This window comes from Colossoma macropomum, unplaced genomic scaffold (genome assembly GCF_904425465.1).
Source record: "Colossoma macropomum unplaced genomic scaffold, Colossoma_macropomum, whole genome shotgun sequence".
Classification (NCBI taxonomy): Eukaryota; Metazoa; Chordata; class Actinopteri; order Characiformes; family Serrasalmidae; genus Colossoma; species Colossoma macropomum.
Genome location: NW_023494801.1, coordinates 18476970 through 18501637, shown reverse-complemented (window position 1 = coordinate 18501637; position 24668 = coordinate 18476970). Strand labels below are relative to the sequence as shown.

General features: G+C 39.4%; 2 protein-coding genes across 3 annotated transcripts in view; one reads left to right on the top strand and one right to left on the bottom strand.

The window, feature by feature from the left end:
* Positions 1-12277, bottom strand: part of LOC118821670 (choline transporter-like protein 2) — a 50943-nt gene extending 38666 nt beyond the window's left edge. Inside the window, exon 1 of the mRNA XM_036590391.1 lies at positions 12112-12277. Within this exon, the coding sequence (XP_036446284.1) occupies positions 12112-12142 (31 nt within the window). The 5' untranslated portion in view covers positions 12143-12277. The remainder of the gene's footprint in view (positions 1-12111) is intronic.
* A 9625-nt stretch (positions 12278-21902) lies between these two features.
* LOC118821291 (NACHT, LRR and PYD domains-containing protein 1b allele 3-like) lies at positions 21903-23718 on the top strand. Of its 2 annotated transcripts, none has more exons than XM_036589840.1 (4): positions 21903-22029; positions 22902-22930; positions 23096-23362; positions 23588-23718. In XM_036589840.1, the coding sequence occupies exons 2-4, from the start codon at positions 22909-22911 to the stop codon at positions 23599-23601; spliced, it is 303 nt and encodes a 100-aa protein (XP_036445733.1). In that variant the 5' UTR covers positions 21903-22029; positions 22902-22908; the 3' UTR covers positions 23602-23718. The 2 variants fall into 2 exon arrangements, with proteins under 2 accessions (XP_036445733.1, XP_036445732.1); XM_036589839.1 differs by having other exon boundaries at positions 21907-22029; positions 23081-23362.
* The last annotated feature ends 950 nt before the right edge of the window (positions 23719-24668 follow it).

The following is a 24668-nucleotide window of genomic DNA, read 5'->3' as shown; positions in this document are numbered from 1 at the left end:
TAGTTTTGAAAATCATATCGCTGTTGTTGAAAACCTCGTATCTCCAAAATGATAACTTTACAGGAGAAGGAAAAAACATACTTTACTTTTAATGTAAGTCAATGGAAACAGACTTTCTTTTAAAAGTAATTTAAAATAAAATAAATTTTGGGCCATTTCTTCAGGTCCATTCTTCATGAAATTTACACACAAAAGGGCAACAGGCATTTTCAAATAATGTCAACAACTGAAAAACGATACAAGGTTTTCTTCCGACAGCGGCAATATGCTTACATGGTGTTTATTCGTCAGGTAAACAAAAGCTGGAGACATGTTATGGCTCTACCAAAAACTATAAATAAAAGTTCTAACTTATCTGGACGGTGATGTTTGTTTATTTGATATTTGTTAACACCAGAGGGCAGTGGTGAGTAATCATCAGCCACAAAACAACATAAAACACTGCAGGACATACTCTGTCGTGCTGTATGAAAACTTTCAAATGTATCAGTATAAATATATCATCATGAATTTTCACCCCATATAATTCTTAAAAAAAGGTGGTTTGTCAATATAGAACTATGACTCAAAAACCATGTGCATGCTTAAATTGTTCTTTGCATGGTGAAATGGTTCTTCAAATGGATGGATGCTGTATATGGTTCTACACAGAACCTTTTTAAAAATGGTTCTATACATCACCGAAAAGGGTTCTGTTATGATGTCAAGCTTGTAACAACAGAGAACCCTTTTTGGTTCTATATAGAACCATTTTAAATTTTTTAAATTTTAAATTTTAATTCAATGATCAAAAACTTCAAACCGTTTTCCTTCAGTTCATTTACACTTACAGCACACAACAGCCTTTTACTGTTTCAGGCCTAAGTTAACAAAGCAATGTACATTACACAAAGTCTGTGCAGGTCACTGGACATTACTGCGTTTTATTTCTAAGCTACACATAATATAAAACGCATCAACTAAAGCCCGGTGGCCACTCACTCAAAGAAGTTTTCGTGGTACTTTTAAATGATAAGCTAACATGAAAATGAACAACGAGTGAACAGAATGACTCGACTCAAAGAAGGGGCCAACAGTGGAGTACTGCACAAAGAGCGAGGCTACTCCTGGTACCTGTTGTCTCTTTCCAAAAGGCCCACTTTACCCGTGGAGCTACGATTCAACAGAAACTAAAAGCGTGCTGCTGTACTGAACAGGCTTTCTGCGTCTCAGCGAGCTACTCTGATTGCCTCACCATTGGACTGCAAACCAGCACACAGATGGCAAATAACATCACTGTTACTCATGTAGTGATCCATAATTTCGCAACTGACTGGGACCAGCCCTGTGTCTCACGCTCAGAATAAGCTGCACAGCTGGACCATTTCAATACTGCACACGGACCCCTTTCTTTATTATGTGGGGGTGGGGACATTAATAATGAGTGTTCGCTAAGATGCACCTCAAATGTGTGTTTAATTGAGCAATAAAGCATCTAATTAAAACATGAAATGTAGAAGAAAAAAAAAACACTGTAATGGAAGGTATATAGACCTAGACTTGGAGTATCTGAGCTGAAAATGGGTATTGATGACAAAAATCTTGACAAATGACAAAAACGCCTTCAGTAGGTTTAAAATAAACCTTGGTTACAGTGACATCTAGTGACAGATCTGTAATTTTAAATTACACAGCAATTGGGTTTAGTTTAAACCACAGGTGTGCTTTAAATGGCAGCTTTCAGGGACACAGCTAAAGGGTTTAAGAACCCATGTGACCCATTCAGGATTAAATTCTAAACCGCAGCTATCCTAACGCTAAGCTAACGCTAAGCTAAGTTATAACCCATTGGTTTAATTGCACTGTCATTGCACTGTCACAAGTCACATGGTTTCTTTACTGAGATTTAAGGCAAGACTACTGTAATTAAAGTGCATTCTCAGCTCAGATATTTTAATATTCCATACTCACGCTCATATACCTTCTGACAATGTTTTGCGGACTTATTCCATTCACTCAGTGTTGTTCAGTTTCATGTCAGCAACTACAACCCCAATTCCAAAAAAGTTGGGACGCTGTGTAAAATTTAAATAAATGTAAATAAAAACAGAATGCAATGATCTGCCAATCCCATAGACCCATATTTTATTCACAATAGAACATAGAACACATATCAGATGTTGAAAGTGAGACATTTTACCATTTCATGGAAAACATTAACTCATTTAGAACTTGATGGCAGCTACGCATCTCAAAAAAGTTGGGACGGGCGACAAAGGCTGGAAAAGTAAGCTGGAGGAGCAATTTGCAACTAACTCACATGACTGGGTATAAAAAGAGCATTTTAGAGAGGCAGAATCTCTCAGAAGCAAAGTTGGGCAGAGGTTCACCAATCTGTGAAAAACTGCGTCTAAAAACTGTGAAAAAAAAATTCAGAAAAATGTTCAACATAAAATTGTGAATACTTTGGATATCCCACCATCTACCGTACATTATATAATCAAAAGATTCAGAGAATCTGGAGAAATCCTTATACGCAAGGGACAAGGCCATCACTGCATTGAAAACAGGCATGATTTTCTACTGGAAATCACTGCATGGGCTCAGAAACACTTCCAGAAATCATTGTCCTTGAACACAGTTCGCCCTGCAATCCATAAATGCTAGTTAAAGCTGTATCATGCAAAGAAGAAACCATATATAAACAGGATCCAGAAACACCACCAACTTCTCTGGGCCCAAGCTCATTTAAGATGGACTGAGGCGAAGTGGAAAAGTGTCCTGTGGTCCAATTAATCAAAATTTGAAACTCTTTTTGGAATTGGAAATAATGGACACTGTGTCCTCTGGGCTAAAGACCATTCAGCTTGTTATTAGCATACAGTTCAAAAGCCAGCATCCATGATGGTATGGGGGGGCATTAGTGCACATGACATGGGTGTCTTGCACATCTGTGAAGGCACCTTTAATGCTAAACGAAATATACAGGTTTTGACAACATACGTTCAGACATTCAGACAATGTCTTTTTCAGGAAAGGCCCTGCTTATTTCAGCAACAGTGTAAAACCACATTCTGCACCTACTACAACAGCATGGCTGTATAGTAAAAAACTTAGGGTGCTAAACTGACCTGCCTGCAGTCCAGACCTGCCACCCACTGAAAACATTTGGCGCATTATAAAAAGAAAAATACGACAAAGGAGACCCCAACTGTGGAGCAGCTGAAATCCTATGTCAAACAAGAACGAGAACACATTTCACTTTCAAAACTACAGCAATTGGTCTCCTCAATTGGTCTGTTCTATGTTCTATTGTGAATAAAATATGGGTCTATGGGATTTGCAAATCATTGCATTCTGTTTTTATTTACATTTATTTACATTTTACACAGCGTCTCAACTTTTTTGGAATTGGGGTTGTAGTTAAAAAAATATCATGGATACTTCTTTAAGTGAGTGGCTACACAAAAGGCGTGTCAAACCCCTAAAGTTATTCAGCTACTTTAAGGTGCACCCACTGATGACACAGGCATCCAGTTGTGCATACACAGCTTGTATAATCTCCCCGGAAAAGCAATACCAACAGAATGTGTAAGGAAGTTTGTGACATAGTCTGAGCAGTGCAGATGTGTGTGTGTGTGTGTGTGTGTGTCAGGCAGGGGAGGCAGTTTCTTTCTTGGCTAGGAGTACTTTGTATAGGAAAGAAGCATTCTTCACCAGGGGCGTCGCCTGGTCTGGGCTTCTCCAAGGACTTCTATAATCCTGAATATTTTTAACCAGCCAAGAATGTTTTAACACTAACATTTCACACTAAAACGATTACCCATCATCTGAAAGAAAGAAAGAAAGAAAGAAAGAAAGGAGAGAGAGAGAGAGAGAGAGAGAGAGAGAGAGAGAGAGAGAGAGAGAGAGAAAACGAGTTTTTATGCGAATTCTGATTCTTTTAGCCTTTTTACTCTGAAAGCAACAAGCAAAAAAGTAACATTGTCCGTTTTGAAATTTGTGTAAAAATGAATGAAATTTCTGTAAAAAAAGGCAAATGTACCACACTGTAAAACAACCATTTTGACTTAGAATAGTAAGTAAACTTCTGCTTTAATTGTTGAACGTCATTGTGTCACATTCTGTTAACTCTTTTTTTAAGTAAAATAAAAGGCAGGTTAAAGCATTTTTTTTTTCAGACAACTTTAAGAACGGCATTGTTGGGAAAACAATTCTGTTCATAAGACATGCCAGTCAACGTTACTATTCACTGCATGTTAGTTTGATATTACATAAAAGTAGCAACTGCACATTTTACTGGTTAATAAAAACAATTCTGGGCAGGACATTCCAAAACAATTCTACAATGAACTGGGCTGAGCCCCAGATCCTTACAGGCCCAGCTAACACCCCTGCTTTGCACAGGGAGCTGCCTGGCCCCTGGCTGACCACACTTGGAAGAGGGGATACTGAAGGACACTTCAAGGCTGCATTACTGTGATAACACAGGACCTGTCTGTTACAGGACCTGTTTACAGGGGATGCTCTGGAGCAGCCACACACAAGACAAAGGTCACCATGTCCAGTGCTAAGCATTAGCTAGGGATATGAAGCCCCCCACTACTTGGCTACGGAGTGATGCAGCTCCATCCAGTCCATTAAGAACTGTATCTTATAGCCTCTTATCTCAATTAAAGAAATCTTAAACTCGATCAAGGTCGATAATCAACTGATATGCCTTGTACCAAGCAACCAACGATGAACCAACACACATAACTGAAACAAACACGTAATCAAAATAATGTGAAAATGTTAGTTAGTTAAACAGCTGCCGTTACCGATGTAAAAAAAAAGCTAAAAAAAACTAAAGTGCAACAAACTGGAGGTTATAAATATTGTGACAATGACCCATAGTGTTTATTAGAGTGTCTACATTTTATTCGTTCAATGACATTTCCAAAATCTCACTAACAGAGAAATGAAAGTCAAATGAATGTCGAGAAAAAAAGTTCTAAATTCAGTCCTATCTGAAGCTGTTATGGTGACAAAACAGATAAGAGCTAGGATGTTAGGAGTTAATAGTACCTTCTGTATTCACAGCACAATTACTTACACTGTGTAAAGGTTTTACATGACAATACATGTTAAATTCACAAACTGTATTAAACAGTATTTGCTGAGGTTCATCACAAGACATGTAAACTTTAATGTCTAATGTGAAAGAAATAAACATAACTATATATTTCAGCTGTGATCAAGTTCCCTGGTTTACAATTTCTATTCACTCGCAACTGAACTACTAATTAAAGCAAATGTTTATGTGCACAACATTCCTGTGCAACTTCATGCCATGCTAACATGTTGAGGTCACCTACAGTTACAAAAACCATGAACTGCTGATTTGAATATTAATGGAATACATCTTTATATACTCTGCTTCACAATAAATCACTCCGATTGTTTATTTAATCTACCTTTTGTACCCGTTAACATGACAGCAGACCCAGCAAGGATGCTAGCTAGCTGGTTCGCTGGTGTTGTCTAGAGTAGCCCAATAGAGTCTGGCTGCAGACACGCACTCTCAGCCCCAGCGACGTCACGTGCACATGCACTCTCTGCCACAATGGCAGAAGCGGCTCAATGGCACATTAACTTTTGCTGCTGCTGCTTAGCGATATCATCACTTAATCCATTTTTCGGCCATAACACGGCTAGAGAGTTACATTTAATGTACCTCCCTGCTGAAAAACATCATCGAACCCATTAAAAGTGTCTGCTGGTTCCTGGTGGTTTTCAGTAGTCGCTAATGGTATTCTGTGTTTTCCTGATGGGTTGATATCACAGTGTAAAGGATTCTGATCGTTTAATCAGGTGTTTTTTGGACTGATTCCAGATACATTTGATCGTTTCCTAATGGCCTCTAACAGTAACCATCAATTCCCGTTAGGAAGCAAAACCATCAGGTTTTATTCCTAACGGCGCTGCAAACACCGTTACATTGTGACAACGTAGTGTTTTAGTGCCCACAGCGTTGTCTGCTTGATGCTCTCTACATTGGCACAACGCTGAAATGTAATTCCTCTGAAAGTTGTGAACGTTGTCTGACAATTTTCTAGGAGGTTGTGACGACGTTGACGAGACAGCAAAAGTAAACTACTACGTTGACTGTACATTGTCACAACCTCCAAGAATCCTTAATGAGTTCTAATTTAATCAATATTACGGTTTTTGACAACCGGTTCTCATCGTCTTCAGCTTGACTTTCATTTCCGTTTCAGTAGTTTTTCTGCGAATAAACCCAACATTCATGTCTTTAGTCGTGGTACGTTTTATTTTGAAAAAGTTTCCATATTTAATTACCTTATTACCAGTATGGCAACGGTAATATACATTTAGTGTAACTCTTGTTGCCCAGCAGTTCGTGTTTCGCTGTTTTTCCTCATAAAACCAACAAAAACACTGTCGTGGTAGAGCGTGCACTGACGTCATTAAAAGGCTGGCGGCGCATGTCAGGCTGAGAGTGCATGTCTGCAGCCAGACCATTCTCAGAGTAGCTCTCAAAATAAGCAAAATGAAACATTAATATATGGTCAAAAACATTAAAAGCACAAATGAAGTTAATGCACATCACTATTTCATTGCAGTTGCACTGTATAACAAAGAATGGCAGGAGATTGTGAAAATAAAGAGCCATTTCATGTCCACCATGCCAGCTGAAGCAATTTCCTGGTTGATGATGCATTTCCTGTTACTATTGCACATGTGTACTGCCTCCTAATAAGATTTAGTGGAAAAATCTAAAAGGTCTTTTAAGAGGGCGTGGTGGAGATCATGTCTGCAGTTTCTGGGATTTTTAAACACTGTTAGAAAACAAACCCTCACAAGTCAAAGCACAGTTTTCGATGTAGATAAAGGATGTTTGTGCAACACTTTTCTTATCTGGAGTTCGGATCAGATTATGAATTTAGGAACTGTTGTTCTGTAATAGCAGCTTAAGTCTTAACTGAAGTTGTCGTGGTGACTAAACAGATAAGATTTCAGACTGAAGTTTCTGTAATACGGCCACTGGAGAGTACCTCAGGAAGAAATATGCTTACTACTACACTGTAAATGTGTGCAAAATGGTACCTCAACTAGACTGTTTCTTCAACAATTTGTTGTACAGTGCGAGACACTGTAGAAACCGAGAGGTCATAATAGGAGAACTTTTTCCAATGGCCTATCACTTGGGAAGTAACTTTAGTTCACAGTTTGTTTTGTTAGCACTTTTCCTGTTCACTGTGATTCAACAGAATAAATTCATTGAGAATTTCCTGAAAGTTCCCTTTAAGCTAAACCAATCACAGACGTATATCTCCAACACAGAGCATAAAGACCATCTGTGCCAGAATTTAGGTCAGACTAAGGCCCAATCCCATTTCACACCTCGCCCTTAGCCCTCTGTTTTGCGCGTTCACGTCTAGGGGTAGGGTGTCCCGATTTTTGTTGAGATGGAGGGGTAGCGTGAAGTGTTAGGGCTATATGACCTTCCAAACGGAGGTTTTTCAGAGACACACTCCAAACGGAGCGTTATGAGAAAAAAATAAAAACTGGCAAGATGGCTGCGCAAGCAACCAAAGAAACCCACAAATATAAGTATTTTCTCCATTAAAAAAATTCCGATAACCATTGTTTTATCTTAGTTTAGTGTCGTTTCAATATATTATGGTCATTTTCTTCATTACAAGCACAAAACAATCGCTAATAGCATGCTAATGTCTCAGTAGCTAGCCAGCTAACTTTCCCGTTCCACCTAAATAGTCCAGCAGTGCTGACGCCTGAAGCGCCAGAATGTAACTGCTGCACCATTTAAGATGGAACGGGAAAATTCGGACAAGAAGCTGGTGAATAGCTGACTTCAGCTTCGTATCACCAACGAATTAGCAGTGGGTGATAATAAATAATTGTCTTATACCCCTCTTTGAAAGGATATGATGCCCTAAATGTAGCGAGGTCGCTGAACTTTTCCCTTCTCTGCCATCACTGAAGTCGGGCCGGGTCGCATACAGAGCACCGCTAGTAGCTGTTAATAAAGCGTTTTTTTTTTTTTTTTAATTTTATTTGAAGGTCCCATTTTGTAGGGTAAGATTTCAACCACTACCCCTTGTAACTCAGTTCAAAGGGGTTAGGGTGACATTCGAAAACAAGGGGTAGGGGTAAAAAGAAGAAATGGGATTGGGCCTAAAGCTGCATTCCATTCTGCAGGGTCCCTAAGAAGTACTGTTATGTTCCCTACACACTTGAGCACTGAATGTCAGTTAAGGGAACCTCAGCTAATAAATACCTTCATTCGTCCTGCAGCGTCATAATAAAACACAGACCCTCCAAAGACCAGCAATGACTGATGGGTAAACGTTCCTGCAGCTTCCTGTAAAGTGATAAACCATTGTTCACTACTCCCTGTGCAGTTTGAATTTCCCTTCCAACGAAACTTTCACTCCCTGTGGTTTGTAATCACCCTTATAATGTCTGAATACCCTGTGCAGGTTTGCAGAGAGCTACGATTGGAATGCACCTTAGGAGTTTCACTTACATTTCATACCAAAAACATGCAAACCGCATAAAAATGGGAATAGCCAACTGTGTTCAGTGTTTACTCCACGATTGTTCTCACTATGCAGAAGAAGGTTTACAGTTGAAAGCATGTTTGCTGTACTTATCGAGAAGAAATCCGGAAAAAGGCCACCACCCCTAATGTGAAACAGCTGCACATGCGCTTGGTGGCACAAAACGGAACCAAAGCACAGTCCTAGCAGCCTGAATGAAAAAGAGCCCAGATCTAATTTCATAGACTCTATGGTGTATTCTAGCTAGTACCACGTTAGTCAGAGTATGCACACTGTGGGAATGGCTAGGGTGGAGTTCTTCTGAAACAGATATACACAAAAAGAAAACTGAACACAAAAGGTTTGAACGCAGAGTTGGAAATCCTTTGTTTACATATTTTTACTATACTGTATCAAAAAAAGAACTCCAAGTTCATGTTCGTTTTTAAGGACACCATATTGATATTGCTAAAGTTTATAAAACCTTATGGACTCAAGGAAACAGAGACTTACACGTTTATAAGCTCCAAGGTTCTAATACACTTGTTGGGATGAAACAAAGCATAATGTGTAGTACAGAATTCAATACTCAGCCCTAGCTGTGATAGTTTGCCGCTTCACGATATAATACAATGCATTAATGCCCACCCAATCAGCAAAGTCTTTTGAAAATGTAAGAAGGATGAATACATGACTAATAGGAAGACCTGTATTTTAGGTGTGGTGTACAAAATGCTAAAGCTAAGCATTAATCACAGGAGCTACAAGGTATATAATAACTAGCTAAAACAGTAAACTTAAGAACTGTTGGAAAAACTGTCTGGAAAAACAAAACTAACTCGAACACACAACCAACAAGGATCATACACACCTTATGACACTCATTTACACTAATCTAATGAATTAGATCCATGCTGTTTCTCCAGAACGGACAATATGCAAAAGTGAGCAGAGTGGATGCCGTAAAATGTTGTACTCTCAAAAATGCAGTCTCTGTTTCACTCACAACAAACATTTATATTAAATATTTTATGGGCATAAAGTTCATTATCTATCACATATACTGCCAAAAATATAGCTAAAATATCACTGAAATGCAAGATCAAGTACATCAATATCACAGTACAAACAGTACATCACCCAGCTTTACTACTCACAACACATCACAGAAGAGCTGGGATTGGGGGGACATCTGAGAACAAGCGGTGGAAAACAGTGCTCAGCTTGGAAAGCACATACCTGAGAAATCCAAGGCACCAATATCAACTAAGGAAATAACTATGGTTGTCCAAATTTTGCCGTACCAACTAACAAATAAACTGAACCATGGATACTACTAGTCTGGTTTAATCTGGATGATGGATAAATTGACTAAACTGGGTTACAGTGAACAACATGCTCCAAATGTGGTAGCATTGTTTTCCTGGAAAAGTCGCAAGGAAGCAGATTCACAGGAAAGATTAAAAAAATGTGCTTGCAAAGGCAGTTTCCTAGACACAGCTGAGGCCTAAACCTAAACTAAAATGGATTATAAAGGGTAACTGGTCAATGAGACCAGTTTCCCAGACATAGATTAAACACTAAACCTAAACCAAAAAGAATTTTCAATGGTAATTCTCTGTTGACACTGAACATTAGTCCAAGATTAGGCTTAATCCATGTCAGGGAAACTGGCATCATGGGTACTGCAATTACTAGGTTTAATCCATCTCTTTCAGCTCTGTGTCTCACCAGAAAGCATTCCTCTTTTTGAACGATGATTCTCAGGGGAGTCAGCAGCATAGCAGAGAAAGAGCCCTAGATGTTTAAGCCATGATACCACTATGAAGCCAAGGACGTTCACTGTGGCAAATACGAGCAACATTCATGCACTCACTACACTCACTTTAGTTAGCTAAACCTAAATGCATTCCAGAGATGGCACTGTTTACTGTATCATCAAGTTATGTCTTATCTCAAAGGATGCACCGATATGGGATTTGTAGGCCGATGCTGTTTTTTTTTTTGTTTGTTTTTTTTATTTACGTATCTGTCAGTGCCAATACATAAACATGTTTAAAATGTAGAAATGAGGACTATATTCACCTGAATTAGCATAAACATTTTTCTGTATGGTTAAAAATACAGTAAACAAAAAATAGATTTACTAGTATCAGCCAAGTATCACCAAAACATACAAAAAACCTGAAAAATCTGTTTGAAATATGTGTCAATATGAATTAGTCTAAATATCAGTCCGATGCCATTTTATTTTAAATAAAACATCTTTCAATACAGATATGACTCCCATATCATTGCACATCTTTACTTATTTCTACCAGCTGTCTTTTATGACAAAGGGCAAACAATAGCCTGCAGGGAAATAAAAGAATAGTCTAGGATTTAAAAATGATTAATTGTTCTAACAGTCACTCACTTTGGCTGAAGCACTGTCAGCCAGTAGTTACTGTATTTTGTGATGATCCTATCAGACGCCCCAAATACATCATAACAAACCAACGTTAACGTGGTTTTTAATTAACACTGGAACCTAAATCTTCGTTACGACAAGACAAGGACTTACATAGGTCACAGATTTAAAGGGGGGCTCCACCCGCTTTCCAAATTTTCTGCAAAATTAAAGGGTTAAGATGCAAACAAAGTCTTTCAGAGTGGTTTGGTCTGAAATGCTCCGTTCTAGAGGAGCTTACCAAGTCAGACTTGTTCATAGTGGTGGTGATGGGAACTAGGCGTCTGAAGTGTCCATGCCTCTAAAAGCTCATTCACACAGTTATTACATGAAAGGGTTATGAAGGCTCAGCCTGGTGTCCGACACATTACCTTGTTTTACAGTAGTTTGGGATACAATTCCGACCTAAAACGTATTTTATTCAATTTATTTTAACCTATTCATAGTGGAGGGATACATGACAGATGTTATAAAGCAAATCAGTCCGCAAAGATAACTTTTCAGATTTATAATTATTTTTCCATCAACAACATTACATATTAAACTCAGAGGACAGGTGGAGGTTCACTGGTGGTTTTGGATGGTAAATAAAGTGGCTGTATTCGCGTTGTAGCCATAGCGGCCCCTGGTTCCAATCTGAGTGGGTAACTATATTTCTCTACAAATGAAAGATTTTACCTCAAACCACTCTGAATAACTTGGTTTACATCTCAAAGATTTAATTATGCAGACGTTTTGAAATATATGCCGACTCCCCATTTTAACGGTCTCGGCCTGTTCCAGCTTGGGCGTTGGTGCAAAACAGGCGTAACGTTATCTGACTAACTCAACCGAAACTAACGGTGCTGGACTCTGTCTCGAGTCGGTGAACCATTAATATATATTTGTTTAGAGACGTAGAAGAAATCTCCAACGACTGAGGCTGACCTTACAAGCAAACCAAAACAGCAAATCGGGCAGGAGAAAACAACAACTAACGGCGGTCCGCCCACTTCTTGCTCAGCAGTGAGGCTGGCTAACTGTAAACTTAAAGAAACGGTGGATCTGAAGGCTCGTTTACGGCCAGTACACAAGTAACCTTACATGCCAATTGTTCTGGTAAACAGGCTAACTCACCATATTTCGGCTTCTCGTCCTCGATATTCATTGGGAATCACGTGCTAAAAAACAGATACAGCAACTGTCAGAGGTCTCCGAGACCCGAAGGCTAGTTTCGAGGAATACAGCAGCAGCACAGCGCCAACCTGATATGAACTTCAGTCCTGTTGGCAAATCCTGCACTTCTCTAAGACAGCGTGTCCGTCCAATAGCAGAGCGACGATCCTCTACTGACAGCCAATCGCTGAGCGCCCACTTAGCCCCGCCCACTCCGCCCTCCAGCACCGCTGGAAAACACTGATGAGCGGAATGTGAGCTGAGCCGAGCAGCTAGTCAGCTGTTCAACGCCGTTTTAGCTCTTGGCTATATAGACTTAGAGTCCAGAAAGTCGAGGCCATCTTCAGGCCAGCACAAACGTTTCTCTTCTTTAAAATGACTCCGTGCGGATGCCTCGGAAGTCTTACCACGTCATCACAAGATCTGAAACGAAAGCTGACTATAAAGATGGTCAAACCCAGAGATGTTTCTCTAACAATGCATTTCTTAAAGTCCTTAAAGCAAAAACGGCTAAGAGTTCATTTTAGTATTCATTCACCCAGGCAACTTTTAGTTCACATGAAATCTTAAAGGGCAAATCCAACGATTTTTTATTTTTAATTTTCCATAATTCTGACAACGTCATTCAGAGTGGTTTGAAATGCTTTACTGCAGAGAAAGTTACAGACTCTGATTTCTTTACAGTGGTGGTAATGGGAACCAGGGGTTGCCATGTGTATAACACAAAGAGAGCCATTTTATTTACCCTCCAAAACCACCAGTGAACCTACACATGTATTTTGAGTTTTTATGTTTAATTTTGATGTTACAGTAACAGAAAATCTATAAAAATACGTTTTTTGGAGGACTATTTCACCTTACAATGCCCTGCACGTATCCCTCCACAATAAATGGATTACAAAAAAATCGATTAACAAGACATTTCGGCTGAAACTTTACCGCAAAACTATCATAAACCAATGTCTCAGACATCAGGCAACATATTCATAACCATTTTATGTAATGACTTTCTGTGAAGGAGTTTTTAAAGGTGGACGTCGGGTTCCTATCACCACCACCGTGAATAATTGTGACTCTGTATGTTTTTCTAAAACAAAACATTTTACACAATAATGCTCTGAATGACTTCTTCTTTACATCTAAACCATTTAATTATGTAGAAATTTTGAAAAAAATTGTGGAGTTGCCCTTTAAGAGGAAAGAATTGACTAAGATGGAACCTGGATCTAGTCTTTTTAACTAATCTTTATTTTAGATTATTTAAAAAATCTCAAATGGACATCACAATCTGTCCATGTGTTGGATGCAAACAAGATCAAAATTAAACACAATTTTTAATTTTATAACCAGGATAATACAGTCAGGCTGCAGGAAGAGAGAACCCAGCATCACAGAACAGCCACTTGACTTCTCAAACTTCTCAGTAAGGATCAATTAAAGGGGAATTTCACCAATTTTTAATATTTTCTTTTTTTTTTTTCCTGGAGAAATTGCCAAGAACTTTTCACATTGGTTTTGATACGAACATCTGACAAGTTTAATGCCTCTAAAAGTCCCTCACACAAAGTTATTACATGAAATGGTTATAGTGCCTGATATCTACATTTACATTTACATTTACATCATTTAGCAGGCGCTCTTATCCAGAGCGACTTACAAAAAGTGCTTTGTCTATCCAGAGAAAGAATCTTCACTAGCTACCAATAGGTTAGAGAGAAAGCCAGTCCTAAGCTCAGATACTGCTAGAATCAGAAGGTCATTGACACCTAGTGAAAAAGGGACAGAGTTAAACACAGAACAGTGCAATACAATACATAAGTGCTGTACAATACATCACAATCAATACTAAATTTAGTGCTCATTTAAGTGCTGAATAAACAGGTGTGTCTTCAGTCTGCGTTTGAAGACAGCGAGAGACTCTGCTGTACGGACAGCCAGTGGGAGTTCGTTCCACCACCTGGGTGCCAACACAGAGAACAGTCTAGATGCTTGCCTTCCACGCGCCTTGAAGGATGGCGGGTCAAGCCGAGCTGTGCTCGAAGCTCGAAGGGCTCGTGGTACAGTTCGAGATTTGACCATTGCCATCAAGTAGGGAGGGGCTGGTCCATTTTTGGCTTTGTAGGCAAGCATAAGGGTTTTAAATCTGATGCGTGCAGCTACAGGAAGCCAGTGAAGGGAGCGCAGCAGTGGGGTGACGTGGCTGAACTTAGGGAGATTGAAGATGAGTCTTGCTGCTGCATTCTGGATGAGTTGCAGAGGCCTGATGGCCTGCATCGGAAGACCAGCCAAGAGCGAGTTGCAGTAGTCAAGCCTTGAGATGACAAGAGACTGCCCTAGCACCTGGGTGGCCTCTCGAGAGAGAAAGGGTCGGATCCTCCGGATGCTGAACAGCAAAAATCTGCATGACCGAGTTAGGTTCGCAATGTGAGTCGAGAACGATAACTGGCCATCCAGAACCACACCAAGACTAATTGCCTCTGCTGACGGGACAATCAGAGAGTTCTCGAATGAGATGGCAAGATCATGATGAGGACCTGTAGTTGCAGGGATGAATAGTAGCTCAGTCTTGCTAGGATTGAGCTTCAGGTGGTGAGCTGCCATCCATGAAGAGATGTCAGACAGACATGCCGAGATCCGACTGGAAACCTGTGTGTCAGAGGGTGAGAAAGAAAGCATTAGTTGAGTGTCATCAGCATAACAGTGATAAGAGAAGCCATGAGATGATATTACATTGCCAAGAGAGCTAGTGTACAGAGAAAAGAGAAGAGAACCTAGCACCAAGCCTTGTGGGACACGAGTGGAGAGCCTGCATGGAGAGGATGTGGACCCTCTCCATGTTACCTGATAAAAGCGATCCTCCAGATAGGACTTGAACCACTTCCACGCAGAGCCAGTGATTCCAAGTTTGGTGAGGACGTCCAGAAGGATTGTGTGGTTGACCGTGTCAAAAGCTGCTGAGAGGTCAAGAAGAATCAGGACAGATGACATACTGGCTGATCTTGCTGACTGGAGCTTCTCTGTCACTGCTATAAGAGTTTCTGTTGAGTGCGCTGGTTTGAAGCCAGACTGGTTGGGGTCCTGGAGCTCGTTCTGCGTGAGAAAGAGAGACAGTTGATTATAGACTGCACGTTCAAGAATTTTTGAAAGTCAGAAATATCTGTCACGTTTTATGACATTTTGGCCTCAAAAGTGTCATTTTAAATCCTCGGTGGAGGGGTACATGATGTAAGGCAAAAAAGTCAGATTTTTCACAATTTTACCATTACCAAAGATATGAAACTCAGAGGACACATCTAGGTTCACTTGTAGGTCTGGACATAAGCTTGTTTTCTAACATCACCAAACAGAGACAGTCTGACCAACAAAAGATAAAATACTGTGGGAGAGTATATGATAATCGAACGGTACATGCCTTTTCATCCTTCTTTTACAAAGTAAAATAACTGAGAATGGTATATCCTGTGTTGTTAATGTCAGACATTAGCCCACTATAAATACTCCAGTGACAATCTAAACTCATGAATCTCCAGGAGTTAATTTAGCTAGATAGCCAAAGTGGGCTCATTCATGCTAAATCCGCTTTACTGAGAGCAATTCCAGTGTGTTCTCTCAGAGAAATGCACTGAACAGGACAAAGTAGGTGGCCAAGCCAGCAAACAACCAAAGTGTGCTCTTTCTCTGTAAATTACTTTTGTTTCTACAACATCGCTTCATCACAAAATGCAGCCTATCTCTCTCTCTCTCTCTCTCTCTCTCTCTCTCTCTCTCTGTCTGTCTCTCTCTCTCACTCTCTTTCTGACTGCCTTTGTGGTTGTATGTCACTGTATATCATTGTAAAGAAAATCAAAACAGAATAAATTGCTGTTGTTGTTTAAATGGTAGAGATATTCTATACAAGTGTCGCCTTACACAGCACACAGAAAGATGTGTAAATGTGCACTAGCGTACTGTGATCAGTCTCAAGTCAGTTTTTTTCTTAATGTGATAACATACTTTGTCTTAGTTCTGTTTGTACAGATTATTTCCAGTGATGTACTCAAGTCAACTAAACTAAACATTTTCAGACTGTGATTGCAGATCTACAAAAAAGTAACTCAAATAATTTTCACGCTTATTTACTCTTACCTGAGTAATTTCCTACCTATCAATACTGTTACTTGTAAATTATCACTACAGTCACAGTACTTCTACTTAACTCTGGATTTTCAGTTCTCTCTCCACCGCTGCGGTCTAGTGCTATTTAGCATAGAAATACATGGGTTAGTGAAAAACCCCAATAAAGACTTAAACTTACCGCTGTAGTGATAATCTGCTGTACGTGAGTGAGAGGTTTTGTCCACTTTCTCAGTATTTTTAGCCTGTAGCCTCTGCTTTTGCTGTGCAAGAGTTCCTTTTGTTGCTCGTCTTATACGATTCTATATTGTCTCCATGCGCATAAATGTCTTGATATAAGTGCTCGCTGTTATCTGAATCTGATATGTTGTCTGCCATAATTCCTTGATTTTCATATATATTCTCCATCATGTCCATTCTGCTCTGATAGATGTCAACTTTAATAACTATGATTACTCTAAAAGTGACACAGGTTAAAGTCACTGTGGTGTTTCAGTTCTTAGCTGTCATAGAAAATAGTTTATCAACCTTAACTGTCTCTCTCTAGTCTGTCTCTCTCACCTAACTGGGCAGTACATCTCTCTCTAGCCTATCTGTCTTTCTAACCTAACTGGGCAGTGCGTCTCTCTCTAGTCTGTCTGTCTCACTAACCTAACTGGGCAATGTATCTCTCTCTAGTCTGTCTGTCTCTCTAACCTAGCTGGGCGGTGCATCTGTCTCCAGTCTGTCTCTCTAACAGTGCATCTCTCTCCAGTCTGTCTGTCTGTTTGTCCCTCTAACCTAACTGGGCAGTGGATCTCTCTCTAGTCGGTCTGTCTCTCTAACCTAGCTGGGCAGTGTGTCTCTCTCTAGCCTGTCTCTCTAACCTAACTGGGCAGTGCATCTCTCTTGATACCGTCTGTCTCTCTAACCTAGCAGGGCAGTGTGTCTCTCTCTAGTCTGTCTGTCTCTCTAACCTAGCTGGGCAGTGCATCTCTCTCCAGTCTGTCTCACTAACCTAACTGGGCAGTGCATCTCTCTTGATACTGTCTGTCTCTCTAACCTAGCTGGGCAGTGTGTCTCTCTCTAGTCTGTTTGTCTCTCTAACCTATCTGAGCAGTGTGTCTCTCTCTAGTCTGTTTGTCTCTCTAACCTAGCTGGACAGTGCATCTCTCTCTAGTCTGTTTGTCTCTTTAACCTAGCTGGACAGTGCGTCTCTCTCTAGTCTGTTTGTCTCTTTAACCTAGCTGGACAGTGCGTCTCTCTCTAGTCTGTCTCTCTAACCTAGCTGGGCAGTGCGTCTCTCTCTAGTCTGTCTGTCCCTCTAACCTAGCTGGGCAGTGTGTCTCTCTCTAGTCTGTCTCTCTAACCTAGCCGGGCAATGTGTCTCTCTCTAGTCTGTCTCTCTAACCTAGCTGGGCAATGTGTCTCTCTCTAGTCTGTCTCTCTAACCTAGCTGGGCAGTGCATCTCTCTCTAGTCTGTGAAAGTGAAATACAACTATTTATTATGTTTGATGAATGTTTGATGAATGCTAACGATGTTTACAGACTGCAGTTCAGAAAAGATAACTGCTTCATGTTTAAACATGTTCCTATGCGTGTGCACAAAATGAAACTCATTTTGCAGTAGCAACCTCTGTGGAGACAGCCAAGTCCAGACAAAATATGGGCGTGATGACACACTCCTCACAGGGGCATAATATTTTACAACAAGACGACAACTAGCTAGTGTCTCAGTCATGGTTTAGTTACAACTCTGGACTAATGCAAAATGGAAAGCAATGAAGTGACATTGAGCCATGATATAGTATAACCATAGTATAAATAGAAGTTTATATTTGAAAATAAAAGGAAATCTGGGGGAGCCAGTTTGAATAGGCCTGATGCAGCTGATAAAATTCATAATATTATTATTGTTATTATTATTATTATTATTATTTTTATTTATTTTTTTTATTTATTTTTTTTTCAAGTTTACATTTGGCAGACACTCTTATCCAGAGCATGCTATGCTCAGGGACTATGCTTAAGTTTGTCAGTAGAGGACTAAATATTGATTGATTGATAAATATTGTTTCATACCTCATTCTGTTCTGCATAGGTCTGCTTATTCTTAGACTGACAGATGAAACAAACTGTTTTAAAGGAGGGAGGATTGTCGTGGGAGCACTGCTGTGTCAGGTATGACTGTGTGGCAGTTGCAGATGGTTTAGATGTCTCATGGGTCAGGTAGGAGGGCTCCTTTGTATAATTTTGGGCCCCAGGGAGGTCAGGACTGGCTCTGAACATTCTGCCTCAAATAAAAACCTTATTCAGCTCATCACTGAATTAGCAGGACCTTTGGGGGCTGACTTTAGCATTAGAAGAGGAAGATATCTTCAGAGCTGTGGCTCACCAGGAGAAATGATTATCACCCCTGTCTTAGAAGATTATGAGATATTGCACAATTATATGTTGATGGTTATACTCATATACTTTGTAATGTCCATGTAGAACCTCGAAACCTGGAACTGGTTAACCCTTTTTCACAGTACCTATAAAATGCAATTTCTGTCTATTTTGGGGTCGTCTCACCCCTCCGCTTTCACCCCTCAATGCTCACTAGCAGCTCAACACAGAGTCATAACATTTTACATACACAGAGCTAACAGTGTCTGTCTTAAATGACTGTGTGAATAAAATGAATCGTCATCAGCACAGAAAAAAACTATAAAACATGACAGGAATAAACTTTCATTGTGCAAAAATCAAGAAGCAACATTTTAAATTAAATTAAAAATGTATCTGATTTTTCAGAAAGATGCTGGCAAAGAGATTATATTAATGTAAATATTATGTAAGAAAAGGTGCAATACTGACTCTGTGAACTTCAGATTATAGAAAAGTACTGCAAAGTTTTTATCCCACCACAAGAGGGCAGACAAGCTTCTTGTGAGGCTCCCTGATCACATCTCATTCTTCTGCAAGTGTATTACCGTCACCAATGAATTTTGTTTTTTAAGAGGTACAACAGCTTTACCTGAGCTATAACGCTTATCTGTGAAAATTAGACAATATCATCCTATTTGAGGAAGAAAAATCTAACACCAATACTGAAAAGGAAAAATAACAGGGCAAATCATCTGCAATGAAGCAAAAATTACACGAAACATATTCACATTCCAGCAACTTGAAATAAAAATGTTAATCTCTGTAAAAAATACCTCAAAGATATTAACACAAAACACTATAAAGTTGTAAAAGCTAGTCTCTGCCACCATCAGCCATCAACATTTTAGAGGGCTGGAGTCTCTCTGTACTTATTTTATGCATCAGACACATGAATACCTTACACTTCTGAACTGAACACTACAACAATGATTTTATATGATAAGACCCACAGAATTTCATGAAAAAGTTTTAAATGTAGTAGAGGGTAACATGACCCTAATTCACTTTCTGTTCCCAAAAGTTAATGTGGTAACACAGACAGTATCTCAGCATTTGTGGATCATTTTACTAGTAAATTTTCAATTTGTCACAGATCTTGTCTTTGTATGATCGATAAAAAAAAGTTGAATAGTGACACTATGAACTTTTGATCACAGAAAAGTACTGCAAAGATTAGTCTGCCCCATGGTTTTCTGTAATAATTTCTGTAATAATAGCCTAAACATATTTACGAGGTCACAGTGCTTAACCAAAAACACTAAACTGAACAATATTCTTAGAAATCTATGCAGTAAAAATGGGTAAGAGAAAGTCACCGTTGTTGGAACAAAACCACACATCTATCCAGAATAGTAACTTTACAGAAAAAGAAAAAAACCCTATTAACTTGTAATGGACATTAATGTAGCTAGATTCTTTTTCCTAATAAAAAAGTAATTTGGACCATTTTTATTGGTCTATTCATCATGAAATGTCAACACAATGCAAAAGTTCAGTAGTGGTTTCAAATTATGTAAAAAAGTAAAAAAAAAAAAAACATGTAGATACAAGTTTTTTTGTGTGACAATGATGAAATACTGGATTTTACATTCAATAGCTTCAACTGCAATAGAGGATCACATGATCATAATTCACCTACTGTGCCCTGAGGAAATCTTAGGCCTAGTCATGTGACCCTTCTCTTTAGCACAGAAATGTCTGGACGCGAGTGCACGAAGGACACTTGGGCCAGTGACTATTGATTGAGTTCATGCTAAGAATTATAGAAACTAAGAAACAGTGAATGTATATTTAGACATACATTCTTACATGTTTATATAAGCTATGGACATATGTAAATGGACAGTAAAGCATTCTGTAAATCATTCTGTATCTGCTACATGCAGTAAATGTAAAGGCCCATGACCCAACACTTATGCATCTTATCCAGCCAATCAAGGACTTCTGAAGAAATGTATCAGCGGGAGCAGGTGTTGCAGGTTGTGCTTTAAACTACAGTCCACAGTAAGGTAGATCTTCAGGACCTGGGTTGGTGACCACTGATGTGAATTTTAACATTATTAGTCAGTATCAGTTTAGGCTACCACTATAAAGCTTCTCACAGAACCAGCATTCTTTTTAGTGCATGGCATTTTATTCCAGCTCTTCTAATCTGGTAAACCTAAAATCTCGGCACAGGCCTCTTATAATTCTGACCGTTTGGTTCTCCTCTATTCCATTACTCGAAACCCAGAGAATCAGAAAAAATCTCTGATCAGAGCTCATTTAACCTTCAGGCAATATACAAAAGCTGGGACAGGTCAAAACTGATGACCACTGCGCTGACCAGTGGGAAGGCTGAACGAACAACATGTGGGGTGGCCTAGGAGTGGGCTTTCCCATATGATGGTGATGGAAGGCCTCCACCAACCTCAGATCCTGGACATGCGGAACCCCACAGCATTCCTCAGGACCATAGACCTCCCAATTCACGAGGTACTGCAGAACGCCTTGATATGGATACTTGATATGGGTGCAGTAGTGAAAGCTACTTTGAGGGCTTCAAAAACCTACTCAGCCTGAGGGGTCCAAGTCAACCTTTCGGCATTACCAAACTGCACCATTTAAGGTGGAACGTAAAAACGCGAACAAGAAGCCAAATTCAGCCTCAGTTTTAGCACTGGTAGTATTTTTTGATAAAGAGTTTTAGATTATCTTAATATCCTACTTATATATAGATGTTTTCTTTACGAACATACATATAAACATGTGCTACGGTAGGGTAACTTACCGCAACTCGTCAGCTTAACAGGGAAACCTGCTTCTTTTGCCCTCAGTGTATTTCCATGTAAAGAAAGTGTGCTGTTTTGCACAGTTATTAAGGAGGCTGCCAGTCTAATGATGTCAATCCAGTGTGCAGTAGCTTTAGTTTACATGTAACGAGTGTTTCAACTCTTTAACGACCTCGTAATTCAGAGGATCCAGTGATCTTCGAGAAAAGAAAAACCGTATCAGCTTTGGAAGATTTTAATTATCACAGGATGCGAAAGAGGCAAGTTTCAAAAACTCCATTCATTTTTCTCAAAGAGAAATTCCTTTTAGACCCAGAGTTGCCGACTACAAAAGGAGGACCTGACCACAGTGGTCTATAGTTCCTAATGTGAGCACAACATACACTACAGAATGAGCACAACCACAGTCTCCTAATATGGGCATAACCCACTACAGAATGGGACTACAAAGGTCTTTGCCCGTCCCCTTTGTACTTCCTTGCATTCCTCAGAATCTGTCTTCAACATTTTCTGGTTCAACAGCTCCACTCGAGTTTCTGTCCGTGTCAGGATACTGTTCTGCTGAACTCCTCAGAGCCACATAAGGTAAACTTTTCTCTTTTTTTAAGAGTATTTCTAATGTGCTGTGCTGTTGCTTTGAGATGTGAGTAGATGAATCTCACTTACACTATCAGCCATAGTTATGTTGATTATGTAGCTAACACGACCCAACGACGGATTAACGTTAAAATGGATCAAATCAAAGTTTTTAACCGGTGGCACTAAACCCTAAACCTAGATTTAGGTCTAACCATAGTTTAATTTAAACATCAGTCACAATTCACTAAGGCCAAAGACAAACATCGACCTTATTGCTCCATTGTTTTAAACCGTGATTAAGGAGTAAACTGAGAGTTGAGGTGATTTAAGTTTAGGACAGCATGTTTGTGGTGGACAGAGCGAAGGGCACGAGGTTCTCACAGAAGACTGAACCGCGCGGAATCTGTTTTAGCTCTCACTTTCATTTCTTTGTTCGGCTGTTCTCTTCCACAGAGCTGACATGTTCGCGGTTCTCCAGCTAAACTGGGTTTGTAAAGTCGCGGGGGGAGGTTGTGAATTTAGTGTCGCCTAATGGATGTGTCTGATCCTGGTTTGAATATTGGGAAACCTAAGGTCAACAGGCTGACACAGCTCAGTACAGCTGAGAGAAAGAGAGCGAGAGAGAGAGTGCAGATGCTACAATATTCAAATATTCTCAATATTCAAACCAGGATCAGACACACCCATTAGGCGACGGTACATTCACCCCCCAAATGAAAGTGAGAGCTAAAACAGATTCTGCTGGGTTCAGTCTTCTATGAGAACCTCGTTCCTCTCTCTCTCTCTGTGTGAGCCATAAACAGAAGCAGCTTTTTGCTTACTGCCTTCAAAATATATTAAATTGCATGCTCTCTGAGTCTGTTTATCTTTTTTCACAGAAACTGAATGGAGAACATGGACGTTGATGGTAAGTAAGCTATGTAATAAGTATGCTATCTACACACCGAGACTAACTGCAAACAGCAATGTTTCTGAATGCAATTAACAAAGAGCCAATAATAAATTATTAATAATGTCAATATTTCATGCCTGAACCTGTATATCAAACTCATTTAAGGAATCACCCCCTCAGATGTTTTTGTGGACCGTACAAGAACGGAGCTTATCCAGCGTGTTTCTTTAGTAATGCCATTGGCTGATGAGCTGCTGTCAAAGAGGATGTTAAGTAAAGAGGCATACGCAAACATTAAAGCGGAAAAGACCCCCCAGGACAAAATGCGAGCGCTGTATGAGGCCTTGGACACCGAAGGAAGTGCAGCAAAAACTGCTTTTTATCAAGCGCTGATGAGGCAGAATCCACATCTCGTTCAAGAACTGGAGAAAACATTAAGTCCTGCAGGTCAGATTATGAGGAATTTGGGTTGGGATTCAGCCTGCTACAAAAAACAAATGTACTTATAATAATGCTAGTCTGCAACTGTAATAATCTCACAGTTACTGTGTAGCAAAGCCATCTAACATTACGTCATGGAATGTCTGGTTAAAGAATGATGTACGTAGTTCTTAATCATTCTTTGAAGTGTCAGTGATGCTGCTGTTTAACTTCTTAATTGTTCGATTTCAGGAATGCTGAGGTAACTGCAGTGAGACTGCAGAGTGTGAAGATGAAAACCAGCAATGAGACACACAAACAGCTGCAGAGAAGCAATATTTCTAATATTTTTGTAATCAAATAAATACACGTCGAGAAATCAACATCTTTGAGATTCTTTCTTTTGTGCTTTTGCCATAATTGATGCTTCCTCCGGGGTTCTTTAGTATAGTAAATGGTTCTATTTATAACTATGAACACTTCAAGAACTCTTTGCATGATGAAAGTGTACTTTGCATTATGAAAGGTTCTTCAGACTGATGGAGAATGTGCTGTACATGGTTCTATATGGCACCATATGTAAAGGGTTCTAAATAGAACCAAAACGGGTTTTGCTATAGTCATAATGTCAAGCTTGTAACAATAGACGAACCCTTTTTGGTACTATATAGAACCCTTTTCAAAGTTCTACAGCACATTCTCCATCAAGATGAAGAACACTTTCCCAATGCAAAGAACACTTTAATCGTGCAAAGGGCTCTTTATGTGTTCATGGTTCTATGTAGAACCATTTTCTTTACTAAAGAACCCATGAAAAAACATCTGAGAGTGCAGCATAACAGATTAATCCTGTCTTCATACTACTTCATGTAGTGTACATGGTTACACTTTCCCTATAGTACCTCATCTTCATGCAGTTCTCAGAATTAAAAGGCTGCATCTGTGTTAACTATATTAATCCAAATTGGCTGTTTGTTAGCTATATTATGATGTTTGGCGCATCATGGAAAAGGCTATTTAAAGATATTCTAGGATTTAAATGTTCAGAGGTCTTTGATGCTCAGATCTTAAAACTGAACACAGAATTTTGTAATTCTAAGATCAGGATTTATTGTGTTAACATGTAAAGTGCATGTTTTCATGAACAAAAAATGTATATGTTTACAATAACGCATTAGCAAAGACATTTACTAAAGGCTTGCAGGCCCATTTTCTGTTAACACATAAAATTTGGAGTACAGTAATGTGTGAAAGTACGACCACCCTTATATTTCATTTCCAAGCAAAAAGGTCATAAAGTACAATTAAACATAATATCAGTTTTTAGTGTTTA